Source organism: Ictalurus punctatus, chromosome 12 (genome assembly GCF_001660625.3).
Source record: "Ictalurus punctatus breed USDA103 chromosome 12, Coco_2.0, whole genome shotgun sequence".
Classification (NCBI taxonomy): Eukaryota; Metazoa; Chordata; class Actinopteri; order Siluriformes; family Ictaluridae; genus Ictalurus; species Ictalurus punctatus.
Genome location: NC_030427.2, coordinates 2,175,409 through 2,192,124, shown reverse-complemented (window position 1 = coordinate 2,192,124; position 16,716 = coordinate 2,175,409). Strand labels below are relative to the sequence as shown.

At 41.4% G+C, this 16,716-nt stretch overlaps 1 protein-coding gene across 3 annotated transcripts; it reads right to left on the bottom strand.

Annotated features, from left to right (window-relative positions):
• On the bottom strand, positions 1 to 7,745 carry LOC128634187 (E3 ubiquitin-protein ligase UBR2-like). Of its 3 annotated transcripts, XM_053684449.1 has the most exons (7): positions 7,612 to 7,745; positions 7,427 to 7,536; positions 6,573 to 6,653; positions 5,571 to 6,360; positions 5,385 to 5,478; positions 265 to 343; positions 1 to 152 (listed from the first exon to the last, which is right to left on the bottom strand). In XM_053684449.1, exons 4-7 carry the CDS (start codon positions 5,698 to 5,700, stop codon positions 147 to 149), a joined length of 309 nt encoding a protein of 102 aa, XP_053540424.1. In that variant the 5' UTR covers positions 5,701 to 6,360; positions 6,573 to 6,653; positions 7,427 to 7,536; positions 7,612 to 7,745; the 3' UTR covers positions 1 to 146. The 3 variants fall into 3 exon arrangements, with proteins under 3 accessions (XP_053540424.1, XP_053540422.1, XP_053540423.1); XM_053684447.1 differs by having other exon boundaries at positions 1 to 343; positions 7,612 to 7,744; XM_053684448.1 differs by lacking the exon at positions 265 to 343 and having other exon boundaries at positions 7,612 to 7,744.
• Positions 7,746 to 16,716: the final 8,971 nt, after the last annotated feature.

Genomic DNA, 16,716 nt, shown 5'->3' with positions numbered 1-16,716 from the left:
TACGCGCACTTCTCACCTTCATGTGTGTGGTCAGCAGGACCCAGCTGCTCTGTTGCATGCAGAGATTCATAGAGATTGATCGCTGTGTGAGAGACTCGGAGTTGGGGTGTATGCTGGAGACTGAGTCACAGTGTGTGTGAAAGTACTCAGTGCTGCTGGGAAACGAATGCAAATCAGAAGTGACCGTCTACATGTGCTGCTCCTCAACATCCGTCTCTAGAGAGATGAGAAACTCTCATGAATCCATTTACGCACACACCTCACCTCTACTCTGAGGGATTTGAGGATGTCACACATACATCGGGCAGGTCCTGTGATCCATAAGCCATGGCTCAACACATGCCTTATGGAAGAAGTGACCACACAGACAGACAGACAGACAGACACACACAGGGTAAGACTGATAATGTGCTATGGACACAATTCTGTCTTGCAGGGTTTCAGTATGTAATGTTTCGAGTCCAGAGCTCTGAGGTGTACACTGGCACTGCAGAGAATCCTGCACCCTCTTCACTCTCATCTCATGCAGTGCATTCTGGGAATTACAGTCTTACTGATATTCCACAAACTACACATTTCAAGTTCACCAACACTGTAACAGAGGTAATTTCCTACAGCCTAACTCATCTTCTCTACCCCTAACCCCTTAACTCCAAAAGCCTAACCCCTAGCCCATTAGCACCAAGTGCTTGTGATCAGGGTGTGGTTCAGGAGGTATGGAGAGTTCAGTTCCTCGTTCTATAGATATTCAGACCACAGTGTCAGAAACTGAAACTCCTCCACCTGGATTTTCTGCTGTCCGTGTTGTAAACAACATTAATCTGAATTTGACTAAACCAGAAGAAATAAATGTCACAGCGTCTCATCAGATTGTTTCCGAATAAGCAATCAGACACACCTCCCCACCAAACAATCAGCTTTAGGGGTACGGTACACTTTAGTATTTTTACTTTTAACTATATGTTTTCTTACTGTTCCTCAAATAGAGATGTTCTATGCGTAGTAAAAGGTCGGTTGTACCGGAGCTGAAGTTTCTCTTTTCTTTCTCTTGCTGAGTAAGAAAAGTCCAGAAAGCAGGAGGGCAGTTATCAGTAGAGGAACTGTTTTTGAAAGTTTTTGCTAGAATGCTTGCAATTTCTTTTTTGAAGTCAAGAGTGTGCCGTGCTGTTGTATTTGTATGTGTTCTATTTACATTGACCAGCGTGTGCAGAAAGCGCAGGACCTGGTCCAGGCCGAGTCACAGCTGCACAGCCTCATGATGGACAGCGTTAATCAGAACTCAGGACCCAGTTGGCTCCCGCTGTCAAGGCAACAGGGCCCAGACCAACACACGACGATGGATGATGTCAAAACCACGCCACCCTGCCATAACCTCAGCCCACCTGCCGTGGTGGATCTCACCCAATCAGGATCGGACGAGCTGGAGATGATGAGCATGGATGGAAGGATGGAGGTGAAGGATGAGCATGTGATGGATTTATCTACACAGGTGACAGGACAGTGATTTTGGACAAGTGTTTAAGAGCATAAATGATGAGGAGCGTTTAATCATAGAGGAGAAATCTGATCATAGACACTCACTCAAATCAGACCTTGCACATTTCTCCTTTCAAGCAATCAGATTCATCTGTAGTTCTGTTGGGAATTGAGTCAAACTTACCAAAAGCATTATCAGACGTGGACTTTGATTCAAAAGCCTGTATCGAGTTTGATGCTGATGCATCTAAACCTCTGCCATTGGAGCTATAGATGAATCTGACCCCACACCCAACAATGATAGTGGTAGGCAGAAATCAGTATATTTCACTGCAGCAGACGAGTCCTTGTTCTGCCCCACCAAGAAAAAAAAACTGCGAGTCATCTATGATGGTGAGGAAGAGGGGCATGAAGAAGAAGAAGAGGTGGAGAAACCTGTTTTGGCTAGCAATCCATTAGCTCGCAGCTTCATGGGCCTCAGATCTTCCACACCCGAATCCATGCTGAATAATGGCACCAACCGCAGATGCAGCATGAACACATCAATCGCATCACGACGCTCATGAGTACAGTCACAGCTGCAGGATATGGAGGAGGAAGAGGAGGAACAAGAGACGAAAGAGGAACAATTAGAGGAGTGGGAGGAGCCAGAGGACGAGCCAGAGCCTAGTGAACACATGGTTGAGTGCGAGTAGGAAGAGGAAGGTGATGGTAAAGAGCTTCACTGACGTTCAACTGGCCTCTAGTGAAGTTGTGCATCAGTGTGCAGCCACTGAAGTGCAGAGTCCAAATGATGTCAAACATCAAGAGGAATCGTTTGATTCACTGGTGCATTCTGGGAAACAGTGTTTGTCTGAAGGGAGGAAACAGGAAGCACTGGACTTTTTTCTGAAGGCCATTGACATTAACACTGGAGACAGTGAGATACAACTGCTCATCAGCTTACTGTACAGACACTCGAGGCACTGACACACACACACACACACCTGCTCATCATCCAACCATACAGACACAGTCACTGACACACACAGTGTGTGGGTGGGTCTTCCAGCTAAAGTGGTTTAGAATTAGGCCTAGATTTGAGGAATGCTGTATGGTGCATGCTCTATGCCATATGAGGAGTTTTGTACATCAAAGCAAGCACTGATCATGTTTGGGGACACAAGCTCCGCCTGCTTGCCCTTTATGTACGTTATGCAACATGGCTAAACTTTTTTTGACTTTTTCTTCAATTAAAGCACTGAGATGAACAGCCACATCTGTTTCAGATTCATATTTACACTTACTCTTACACTATTAACACTAAATCCCATTAACTGTATTTATGAATATTAACATTTGCTATTTTCATTACTTATGCTACTCCAATTAATAATCTTGCTGTTCATATTGTTATTTAATAATATAACTGTCAATCCAGCATCTAAAATTTTCACACTCCAACCAGACATCCCAAATAGCAAGTACGTTTGGGCCACATGTGGGTATTATCCGTCACATATGGCCTAGATATAGCACCGCTGAACAGATATGGGCCAAATTGTGACCATATTTGTCCTCGTCCTGCAGAGTATCCTCATTAGAGAACAGCAGGTCATGACGGGACACGCCAAACACATTCATGCCCTTCAGAGAGGAGATGTGGCACTGCAGCTCAGGGTCGGAGCGGCACGCAGACGAGTGGAGCGACTGCAGCTGCAGCCGAGTGGAGGATGAATACGTGTCCTCCAGTGTGAAAAGCTCCTTCAGCTCCTGCTTAGAGAAGTACCGAAATGGGTGCACATACATGTGCAAATACACACACAAGCACACACATGACGAAAATATATCGTATAGATGTACCGGTTCAAGTAAGAATTTTAAATACGCAACCAGGAAAAAAAAAAAAAACGTTTGTACACCCTGGCACATGTGTTTTTTTGTTTTTTTTTAAAAAAAGTTTTAAAATAATAATAAGAACATTAATACTGAAATAACATGCACACAAATATGCTGTGAAATCTTAAACTTTTTAAATGTTATATTTAAATTTTTTGCACATACTCAACATCTCCCAGATTCATGAAGAGCTTCACCCAGGTTACTTTTCTTAAAGTTCTCAAATGAACAGAGCTCCTTACTGCTTCCCCTGAGGTCCACAGGAACACTGCTCTTTTTAGGGCTTCAACAACTAGTTTTATAAACAAATACTCTCGACTGTTTTTAATCAACTACTCCTGGGTAGCTGGAGTACTACTCCACTAAGCTTTTGTGGAGTGCCTTAAGCAGAATGAACTTAAGAATGCATTTAGGCGACTTATTAGAAGGAATGTAAAAAGTGAGTTCTTAAAATAAATAAATGAAAATAGATAAATAAAACCTGAGATGTATCTTGATCTCTGGTTTCCCTTATCGATGGCTTGTAACTTGCTTATCCAAGTCGATGGATGTAACTACCACCCCAAAGTGACGGTACAGAGAAAGGATACATGGCATCATGAACTATCAAAAATCAACAGATATTAAATGAAAACCTGACTGCCTCTGACAGAAAGCTTCAAATGTGCCGTGGTTGGATCTTCCAGCAGGACAGTGATCCAAAACATACATCAAGATCAAAACAAAAATGGTTTACTGCTACTTTATTTGTTACACAAATACAAACACACCCACACACACGTTTGTAGTGCTTGTGTAGTTTCAGTTTGAATGTGTAAGCTCTGGGAGATTCACACACTACAGGGTTTGAGTGGTTTCCCCCTGCAGTGTCTCCAGTTTTACAAATGCAGTAAAAATGGGAGACAGGAGTTAAGTGGTGCAGAGACACACACATATACACACATATACACACATATACACACACACACACACACACACACACACACACACACACACACACACACACACACACACACACACATACTGACTGGTATGTAAATACCTGTTACATTTCTCCTCCCTGTTTGCATCATTGATATTCAAAGACCTGCATTAACACAGCAGCCTGCACTCTGACCCCCACCTCATTATACTTTAATAATGTCCAGTGGATATATTCTGATGTATATATAACAAGTTCAATCACCTGATTTCTTTAGCTTTTGATACTCTACGGCTGCTCCTAACGCCATACAGACTTCATATAAATCCATAATGAACTTTTTCACACTATATGTTGTGACCCAGATGAGGATGGGTTCCCTTCTGAGTCGGTTTCCTCTCAAGGTTTCTTCCTCTTAAAACATCTTAGGGAGTTTTTCCTCGCCACCGTCGCCACTCAGTGTCTTGCTCAGTTGGGATGAATTCACACCTTTAATATCTGTATACCGTGTTGATATTTCTGTAAAGCTGCTTTGAGACAATGTCTATTGTAAAAAGCGCTATACAAATAAAATTGAACTGAACTGCACTTACTCCTAAGGTCAGATCAGGTTAACGTTCTTTGCTTCCCCATGAGGCGCAATAAGTTTACAGACTACGAAAGTAACACTGGCTTGATCTAAGACAGTGAAAAATAGTCAAGAGCACATAGCAAGCTTTGTTTCATGCTTTGTGTCGATGATCAGCTCACTGTATTGGGACAAATATATATATATATATATATATATATCTGCAGATCGCATATTTAAGCCAAACACATCCAATTTGGATCTACATCTTATCGATCACCACACATCCATGAAGACTTTCCTGTACATCACAGATTAGATTTTTGACTTTTCGGTCACAAAACATCCAGACTGATTGATTAATATTAGCTAATTTATTGTGATTGCTCATACAGAGGTCATATTATTTTCTAGACAAACTATTTACTGTTAGCTGCTGATTCTATTGCCTATATCCACAAACATTTGAAAGCAGCAAAACTTTTTATTTGGGATTAAGTAGAAGGCTGTCTAGAAGTAACATTCTACCCAATTCCTCACCTATGCCAGCAGTGAGAGTGCATGATGTGGCCACAGCTGCCGGTATGGGTACCAAAGGACAGGTCAGGGTGCATGAAGAGGGGATCATAGCTCTCTGGAACACACATGTATCCTCCAGAAATAAGCACACTGGCTACTCAAACCTATCCAATTACTTGACTTGCACACTGTAAACCATAACCTTACCTGGATTGTGAGGGGGTCTTTTGTGGTTCTCGGACATGACCGTAGAGCGTTGGACAAAGGCAGCGAGCACCATGACGGCGCCATCAGGTAGGATCTCCTGCGCTTCGTGACACAGGATACACATCTCCATCTGCCTCCTCTCTCCTCCTCTGGCACGCCAACGACGAGGTCCCACACACACCAGAGCACCGTCACATGAACTGGGGCTGTACCAAGCAGAGACGGATGGTTACAAGTACACTATAACCTTAATTTTATGTTAAGGTACTTCTGAATTTGTTAAAATAATCAATGTTGAATAAATGGGTTCATCTTTTTTTAATCACCAGGAAATTGCTAAAAATGGCCTAGGATCCTCTCTACTCATTTACCCTAACAGAAAATGCTCCAAATGAATATGCAAGATAAAGAGTTTAAGGATGGGAATTTACTTATGTTATGTGAAGACCACCATTAAATGCAAGAACTTTTAGGACAAAGAACAGACAACTGCTCAGCAAAGTCAAGGAAGTGTTGATGCATGGATTTACTGACATAAATGTACTGACTGGATATTGAGAATATAATACAAGTTGACTTATAAAGAACACTGCGTCACTACGAGCATGCTTAGGTACCCATGCCCTGCTGATGTAGAGGCTGAGACGTCCAGATCCTCTGAATCCTGCGTGAGCAGATCTATGTACTTATTGATAAAATGACTCTGGCTCTGTAATGTTTGAGCCATGGTCTTTTTCCAGCACAGTTCAGCTTTCCTTTTTCTCTCTGCTTTGTCTTTGTCCCACACAGTCTGCAACACACACACACACACACACACACACACACACACACACACACACACACACACACACACACACACACACACACACACACACACACACACACACACACACACACACACACACACACACACACACACACACACGTAGATTTAAGCTCTTCAACACTTTAAAGGGTAATGGTTAATATGTCAGTGGAATAGAAAGTTGCTCAAAGTCTGACCTCCTTGTGACAGTGCCCAGTTCCTTCACAGGGAGGTGCAGCAGCTGTGCACTCGCGCATCGTTTTAATGCTAACCACCATCTGTGTAGAAAAAGACACATAATTTAGGAAAATACTTTTACAAGAAAACGATACAGCAGTGCAGTTAGAACTACATGCATACACAATCAAAGTCTTGCAAAACTAAGCATATGTTCAATAGAACACATTTGTGCACTAAAAAGTATATACACACACACCATACCATTAAATACTGAAGATGCATTACAATTTTACTAACATTTAATTTGCCTGTTTCTCTTCAAAGTACATACTGCAATACATCATTAGCCTTGGCCTACACCATGGCCTTTATATGTACATGTTCTGCCTGGTGCAGGTGTCCTGACAGTTTTCACTATATGGAAAATAAAATGCACACATCACAGTACATGGAAGTTCAGTTTGTGTAGTAAGCAATCCTTACATGTCATTTAAATATTCATGTTGACATACAGCTTTTAAGTAACACGCACAATAAGCCACATCAAAACACCCCTAGGGCCACCTACAGATGATCAGCAGCAAAACCGCTTTGGGACAGTGAAGCATTTGTGCTTCACCGTGGTGAGAGGTGCTGCTTTGCCTACCAGCCACGCCACCTTGAGCGGTGTTGCACTGCTTGGATTTCAAACAGGTCTTGATGAAGCAGCACTGCTTTAAACTTCATGGTAAAAACGCTCATCTTTTGTATGTTGCGCCTACCTTCAGTGAGCGAATTGTAAAACATGCTAGGCTGCCACCTGGTGGACATATTAGGTGCACGCATAGAGAGAGTAAGGCAAATTGCAAACATAATCAAGATGTAATTTTACTTTAAGGATCCAGCGAATCATGTCTTTGTGCACTTCCAAGTGAGGCGCGCGCTGCAAGGTCTCTAACAGAGCCAGGATGCTTGGAGTGTTGCCGGGGGCTTCACCGGGACCTGTGATACAAGAACCACAGATCTAACTACAGGCTTGAGGTTTTGAGATTGTGTGAGATGATGTACAAAACTTACGGGAGATTTTCAGGGTGAAGTTGAAAGTAACTTCATCGTCATCCCCAATGTTCTCTAGCTGTTGCTGCTCCTCCATCAGAGCCATGCCTATCAAGTGCAGCACCTGTAGCAACACACACATACAGAATTGTGAACACTACTCAGTCATTAAAAAGTGATGCTCATGAACACAGCATAGCAAGTGAAATTTTGTTGAATTTAGTACACTATCATGTCATTTTAACAAAACATCCAAACATTTACCCTCTGCAGCATGGACTCAGACCAGTGTCCTCCCTGGGCTCCATAGCCCACTGCAGCACAGCTCCCAGCATGCCAAGCAGCACGTCACACTGCAGAATGTTTCCCAAGCTGGCAAACAGTGGGCAGAATGGAGGCAGGGCTACGACACACAGACACTCACACTTCAGCAATCTGCATTCAACTGACCAATCATTTTCAGATATGACTACAATCACTGAAGAAATAGCTTACCTGGGTCCTCTCCATTCTGTCTCTTAAGCTTTCGCTGAGCTTCCTCTGCCTGTATCCAAAATAAACTACATAAAAATTTAGAAAAACCATTAGTGGTCATGTGACTAAAGAGAATTACTAAATCTGCCAAAAGCAGCACATCACCTTAAGGACATCCTCAGCACTAACAGCCAAATCAAATGCAAATGGATAAGTGCATATATTGAGCTTCCAAAGAGCATTTCCTGATTAGACCACTAGGCACTCAAACTGGTATTTTGTCATTTATGTGCTTTTCTTTATCAATCACACAATCTGACAGAGGCTCTGCACTTAAGAGAAGGAACTAAAGAATGAAGTAACACGTGAGTTGCAGACAGTTTTAGTTACTGCGTAGCAGGAGCTCGGGTACATGCTTTAAGTAGTGAATTATTATTTACAAAAACTGTTTTCAGCATTGTAATGCTGTTCTCTCCAGGGAAGGGGTCACAATGTTAACTGATGTCTGCCCCAGAGACAATAACAGCACCGAGACTCTTCCCGTAATGTCTAACCTGAAATCTTCCTGTAATGCTGCAGACCGAGGGGTCCTGGTCCATGCCACCATGGAGGACATTTTAAGCTCATTGTAAAACACTGATTTTGAGTTTCTTAAAGCATTTTGGTGTTCATTTGGAAGTATGCTTGGCTCTTTATCTTGTTGAAAGCCAAGTCTGAACCTCCTGGCAAAGGCAAGCTAAAGGTTCTGGGCTAAAATGTGATTGCTCCCCTCCCTCTGCTTCAGCGGTTCAACCCCAGGTACCAGGCAAAAATTACTTCATGTATACAGAGATCCCCAAACTATACACCGAAACCAGACCTCATTTCAGAACATCTCAAAGAAAAAACATTTTATGCCTACATATTTATTATATATCTATTTTGTAATTGCTTTTTTTATATTATGTGACTGTTGTTTTTTATAATGCTCAAGTGTTTAAATAAAGGAGTTAAAAGTATTATTTATTTATACACAAAGTGGTATCGAGTATCGTGTATTTTTGCTGGTATCAGTACCGACTACTAGATTTTTGGTATCGTGACATCCCTAGATTGGACATTCTATGTTTGAGTTATTACAACTTCCTTTTTCATGGTGACACTTCTAAATTTGTGAGAGCACCACGCCCACGGCGAGGAGCAAAAATTCAAAAGCTTCGGAATTTAGCATCATCAATGCCTGTAGATGAGACTGACGAATGTGATGCCGAACTGATGAAAGCTCCAGGAGGAGTACATTAAAGTACGAGGCCTGGAAATGGCAAAAAACGGAGGAAAAAATTAAGAGAAAAATCAAAATGCTGACTTCCTGTTGAGTTTAGGGTATGGGTTCAAGAGACCAGGGAGTCAGCCATTTTAAGTGTTGTCTCAATTGCAAAATCCTTCCAGTGCACTGGAACGTTTGCTCCCTAAAAAATCCCACAAAGCACCACAAAAACCAGGGAGCATCGATACTCACTATGTTCCCTTACTGGAAATGACCTCATGTCTCTCAGCTAATGTCTCTCTCTAGTGTCTGGTTTAAAATGAGCTCAATCTGCAAACCCAAGGTGGCTGATGTGTCCATTGTCACTGAATATTTGAATGGAGCTATACTGAGAGCTATTGTAAATGCACTGTAGCACTTGTCTGTCCTGCAGACTTCATAGTTGAAAATGTGAACTGCTTGCTCCCAAAACTTCTTTAGTGCAGATTAGGGCTGCACAATTAATCGAATATTGATTAATCGCAATTACGATTTTGACTCCCCACGATTAAATGCAGATGATAGACTGCGATATTGACATTTAAATTTCGTCCTCCGCTCACAGAAAACTCCACTGCAGATCAAATCAAGCGGCTCCTACACTACAGCCAATCACCATAGAGTGGCGCAGGGATGACACCATTTTGTAGTGCCAAAAGCCCGAAATGGAATTAGCATTTTAACCCTTGAGTTGCTAGCTTCGCTTCGAGCTCCAGAGAGAGGGGAAATCATGAAATTAGCACGATGCTAAACAGCACTTCAGAGGTTGTCGGGGACATTAAACCTAATCACGCTGAGTGGGAAACAAACTTTGCAGATAAACTCGGGGCTCTATGGTGCAACCATTTCACTCGCATCTGTGACTGAAAAGTACTTTGTGCGACTGTGAATAAATATTTATTCACACCGGTGCAAGTGACCTGTTCGGAGTTGTATAATACAATCGGAATTAAAACTACAGGAAGTCCAAAATACATCTACACCGCGCAAGAGTTCCTTTCACACTGCTTTTCATCTCCTCAGTCCACTGTACAAGTGTGGAAATACTGCAAAGAAGCCATTATGATGAAGTGACTCTACATCATCTGCTTCTCTCAACTCTCCAATCTCACAACCGCCATCTTTTATTGATCCCGCAAAATGACCTGAACTTTCACCTGCTCGTGTAGACACAGCGGCTTCAGGCGGAGTAAATTAATAATAACGTTACAAGGTGGGTTTAATTCAGACTTCTTTATTAACTAATTCCTCACCAATCACAATCAAGAGTAGCAACTGTTCAGTCTGTAAACATACAGTACAGTGCAGCTCTCCTTCACTAACTCTAATTCACTCCATTTAAACTCACGGTTGCCAGATATCACTAGAAAAGTCAACTCCAGTTTCCATGTTTTGATTTATCCCTCCAAAACACAATATTATCAGCAGACATGGACACTGTACTGGGGAACCGATCTAAAACTGAAACAAAAATAAAACTACTAAAATATAAAGACAGAAAATGTGCTTAGTTATAAATAAATCATTTAATATATAAAAAAAATAGATATTATAATACCTTCATAAAATATAAATAAAATGAGAAATGAAATAATGTTTAATTACTATGGGTTGCATTTAATATCAATTTGACCTTAACCTTAGATCACTACTTCCTTAGAAAGCTATTAGCCTTTTTCCCAATATGGATCATTTTTGTGTTAGTCTACTCTTAATTAGGCCTCTTTATTGTTCAAGATATTTTAAAATAAATATTTTATGCTGTATATTTATCAATTAACCAACAGTATTTCTCATTGCTATTATTTTATTCAGTTAACAGTGACCATGAGCAGAGAGATTACATTTAACTGTTTATGATAGACTTCCTGATTAAAGTTTAAATAAAAAAGATTGCTATCTGGATCAGTATCATCTGTAAAAAATCCTGATCGGAGCATCAAGTAATGAACACCATTAAACTAAAGCGCTTTGCATCTGACGGGTAAATGAACTCACCCAATCACATCCTATATGAGATTATTCAGATATCTACACAATACACACAGAGCGGTTCGAGAACTGACTCCAGCCCAGAACCATGACAGTGGAAATGTCTAATAGTGCAGCTTTAAATATATTTAAGAGGAGCAGACTTCAAACACTGAACATTGAGGTGTATTTTATTTGTTTACAAGGTGGAACAGGTTAACGGTTGTTTTGTGCATACAGTCTGTAAAATGAACTGAAAATATTAGATTTAGTTTATCAGAAGGTAAATTAATGTGTCATGACTCACACTATGTTCCTAAATTCTGTCATAATTGACCAGCTCAAGTTCTCATGCCTACTTGTGTGTTATATTGTGGCATGAGAGAACTTAATAAATGTGAAAGTGCAATAAAAAATGTTGTCACTAAAATCAATTAATCATCATGATAAATAATGAACACCTATAACTTACACAATGTCTGGGGTAACTGTTCTGCTAGACCTGACCAGATTTTCTCATTGACTTCATGCCAATAAAGGGTACAATCAATACCCAGACACCTGAATATTCGAATAATATGCTCCTTCAACAGTGGGACAATCGAGAGCGTCCTGACCAGCTGTCTCACGGTGTAGTACGGGAACTGCACCGCCTCCAACCGCAAGACTCTACAGCGAATTGTGAGGACAGCTGGAAAGATCATCGGGTCTCTCTACCCACCACACACCTCCTTCAACTACCTGTGCAATCACAAGGCCACCAGTATTGTGGACGACCCCTTTCAGACTATTCACCCTCCTGCCATTTGGCAGAAGGTACAGGAGCATCGGTGCCACCACCAGCAGACTCTGCAACAGTTTCTTCCCTGGGACAGTCAGATTACAGTGCTCACCTGGGCTAGTCAAACACCTCACCCAGTAAGACTCATACCACTGCACACCGCAATAACCCAGTAAGACTACATAGCTGCATCAGTCACTTTATACTAGAGAACTATTTCTGCTGCCAGTATTGCTGCAATACATGTGCTGCTACATTACACAGTAGCTTACAGTGTATAGTCCATGTCCTGTGTATCTACTGTCCTGTGTATTTGCTGTTTTGTGTTTTTATTGTGTTGCACTCGTCTCACACAGAACAGTACGCAAGACTACATGAATGAGTGCAAATACACAACTGCGTTGCATCATGGTCCGGAAGGAATGTCACTTTGTTCCAGTGTATACAAGCTATATAGAGGAATGACAATAAAAACCCACTTGACTTAACTAATGGCACCTCAAAAGGTTAAATGTGTATTCGAATACCGGGCACATCCCTAATTAGAAAGACTATTAACTACTAAACTTGAAGTTTAATACATTCTGCACTAGGAAAGAATAAGGATGCTTGTTAAATGAACTTCACTTAGTGTTGTGGTTATAGCACATGGAGCCATTGCTTATTATAATAATGAACAGCTGTGAGAGTAAAAGCACTGCAAACCCACATAAAAATTAAAGCATATTTCCAATTCTGGGAAAAAAAAGACATACTGCTGTACCTGCAGTGAAGATTTTCCCTGCACCTGAGAACACACGGCACTCTGAGTCTTCAGCAATCTGATTAAAGCATTCGATCATTTCACTGTAGGGGAAAAAAGCACTAATCATGTTATTATGCAAAGTTGCCAATAACGGAGTATAAAGCCAACACCTTATATAACAAAACAAAGACGTCCAATGCAACAAAGCAGAATTATACATGGGGGAAATTAACACTTTTTTTTTTACCTAAATGTCTTCCAAAAACATTTTTTTTTCATACTTTCACCCCCCCCCCCAGATAGCCTTTAAGAACGCTTTTGACAAGAGAAGAATGTATTGAAATCATTCTCATGCCTGGATCAGGAAGCTGTGGCAAGATTGCGATGGACTAACAGGAAACATGGCAAACACAGCAAACATACAACACAGTTTCCAAACTTATTAACAAATTCAAAAAGACTGCAAGTGTTGCAGACCAACCGAGAAGTGCACGTCCACTGACGAAGGCACAACCGACCTGGTACTGGCAGACATGGTCCCTTATGTATGGAGACTTTTGGAAAACCCAGTAGTTATGTCCTTTATTTGATGGAAAAACATACCTCCAGTAGGCCTTGTTCATGGTGTTGTGTTTCTCTGGTCGGTGCAGCTCTACAGGAGTGATGTGATTGGCTGGGTGGGTGACTGACAGGGTGGTGAAGGGTGGAGTGGGGCCTCCTGAAGTCGACATGGCTCGAACAGCGTTCAGAGTAGGAAACCACAGGCTCCTGTCTGATAAACACCAGCCAACAGGTTAATATGATGACTGTTTACGGAGATGAATAAAGGACACAAGACTATGGCCCCATACACAGTGATGGACAATTTACAGACAGAAAAGTGACTGAAACCTTTGTTTGGTGCTACAATGCATAAATCATCTTAGTCCTAGTGGGTTTATGTTAGGAGACATTAATGGAGCATTTCTGAAAGGAATTTCCAGTCTCAACACAGTAAAAGTCAGGGGTAAAGCTATAAGTTTTCAGATACAGCCAAGACATCAGCACAGAGGACATTTCTGTGGCCCTATCGGTAACATGAAAAGCAGCGTTTTTGCTTTGTTTTATATATATATATAAAAAAAAGTTTTGTTTTTTTAAATAAAATAAATAAATAAAAACAAATAAACAAACACACCACACAATAGGTGAGGGAAGAACAGCTGTTACAACATGCTAACACAAATGAGAACAGGAATGTGTTTTCATTCTACAACATTAAATGCAACTATACACCGATCAGCTACAACAGTAAAACCACTGACAGGTGAAGTGAAGAACACTGATTATCTCGTTACAACAGCACCAGTGAAGGGGTGGGGTATATCAGGCACCAAGCGAACGGTTGGGGAAAAATGGGCAAGTGTAAGGATCTGAGCAACTTTGAAAAGGGCCAAACTGTGACGTCTAGATAACTGGGTCTGAGCATTGCCAAAACGGCAGGTCTTGCACCTACCAAAAGTGGCCCATGGAAGGACAACTGGTGAACTGGTGACAGGGTCAAGGGCACCCAAGGCTCACTGATGCGACTGGGGAGCAAAAGCTAGCAGAGGCAGTGTGATGTTCTGGGCAATGTTCTGCTGGGAAACCTCGGGTCTTGGCTTTTGTGTGGATGTTAATATACTTTGACACGTACCACCTACCCAACACTGTTGCAGACCATGTACACCTCTTCATGGCAACAAAATTCCCTAATGGCAGTGGTCTCCTTCAGCCGAATAATGTTCCCTGACACACTACAAAAAATGGTTCAGGAATGGTTTGAGGAACATGACAGAGTTCAAGGTGTTGACTGCCACCAAATTCTTTGAGCAATTGAGCATCTGTGGGATGTTCTGATACTTTGTACCTGATGCATCATCTTTTATAATTGTATACTTATTTGGCATACAGTGAATATTCACACTTTAAGGCCATGTGGAACAATTTCCAAAATGCATTTAAATGGGGTAAATTGTGTCAGTCTACCCCACCACAGAAGAACTTCACTGGTACTCTGACACAGATGCCACTCTCACTGGCTGGAGTATATCAGGGTAAACATATACACACACACACACACACACACACACACACACACACACACACACATATATATATATATGTGACCAGATTGGTTCAGAGCTGCCAGGAAGGATATACTGTAGTAACTCATATAATCGCTCTTTATAACCGTGGTTAGCAGAAAAGCATCTCCGCATGCACAACAACATCAAACCAATGTTTCGGCCTTGGGGATGAGAATCACGCCAACTCGGAACGATCCCCTCTCTTTGTTCATCGACTATGTGTGGCAGATGATGAGACAGGTCAGCTACTGATGCTTTACACCACAACACTGTTGAATTCTCCAATCTGATTGGTCAGAAGGCGTTGGAGACATTTCTGGAACAGCAAGATTCTGATTCCAGCTGCAAGGGAAATTACAGCTTTATAGTGATGTGCTCGTTCTCGTTTCTATAGTAACAGCTCATTGACAGGGTCTAGTATGGCGTACACAATACATAGTCTAAGTTCAATCGTAAACATATTATAAACATGTTACTTAAAGAAAAAAACGTATGATCATTGTGATCTAGTTAAGATTTATAAGTTATCTATTTATGGAAGTTTTATGGAAGTAGTCTCCAGTGTCACGGCAGAGAGGACATTGCACTTTCCAGTTTCTCAGTAACATTGCAAGTCTTATTAATTTCAAGAGTTAGGGGGGGGGGGGGGGGGGGGGGGGTAAGAGAGGTTTGTGAGGGAACTATTGTTTTATTTTAATGTTATAAAGTAAGAGATCATAATTAACTAACTCTCTTTTCCAGGACATTCCACAGGGCTCCAGATGGCGACTAAAATGGTCGCTATGACTATACGTCTTGTTGTTAGGCTACTGAACTCACATCCCCTCTTGCGCATGCGTGTACCTGCCCTAGCGCCTGCACTCCTGTATGGTTTCCATAGATGAACAGAAACAGGTCTAATGTTGCGTTTATCGGGTTAAAAAGTTGGAAGTGAACTTTATTAAAGGTGTTTAATTTAGTTTGATGTGGTTTGGTTCATTGGAATTTGACTGTATCTGTTATATGTAGGCTAGCTAACTGCGTAGTTAACTAACGTTAGCCAGCTGAGAAGAAAAATATCAGACTTTTCCTCATCCCCTGCCTGTCCAAACCCTGCCTCCTCTACATCAGATGCCGACGATGTTGAGACCAACTCGACCAGTGAAAGTTCTCAAGTGACATTTGAGTCATCCCAGCCCGTTTCAATCGGTGTGCAATCTTTTATAGATGATGACAGCCAAGCTCAGCGAGTCTTCTCCCATCCCTGCGGCTCTCATCCCGACAAGACAGTTTAAATCAGCTTTGCTACAAGAGTTCGCCTGGTTACGTTATGACAAAGGGAAAATGTACTGCACCATTTGTGCTAAAGCAGGACAAGATATTGCTGGTAAAACAGAGTTCATTACCAGTTCGAGTCATTTTAAAAAAGAAACCGTAAAGAAGCATGGAGACAGTACAAAACATGAGAACGCCAGGGATTGTGTCATTGCTAGGTCTGCCCCTCGTGCCACCCCAATCGTGAAAGAAGTGCAACATGCTAGTGATAAAGGCGCTGAGAAAGAGATGAGGGAATTGAAAATAAAATTCAATGCAGCCTACATGACTCTGAGCCTGAATAAGCAGTAAACAACTAATTGTACATAGTAGAATAAGAAAGTGAAAAAAAATAATCAAATGACTGGACATTTAAGTATTTACGGTAATATGATTCAATATGATGTACTGAACATTGCACATATTGTGTATGTAAAGAATACATTGTGTAAACTATGGGAGGCAGAGT

What these genes read in the sequence shown, in the direction of transcription:
- LOC128634187 (XM_053684447.1), bottom strand. Translation starts at nt 7,732, where the DNA reads ATGTGTGTGTTGCTACAGGTGCTGCACTTGATAGGCATGGCTCTGATG. An exon ending in CTTCACCCTGAAAATCTCCC is followed by an intron (nt 7,537 to 7,611) that starts GTAAGTTTTGTA and finishes CTTGTATCACAG; the next exon opens with GTCCCGGTGAAGCCCCCGGC. An exon ending in CTGGGCACTGTCACAAGGAG is followed by an intron (nt 6,361 to 6,572) that starts GTCAGACTTTGA and finishes TGTGTGTTGCAG; the next exon opens with ACTGTGTGGGACAAAGACAA.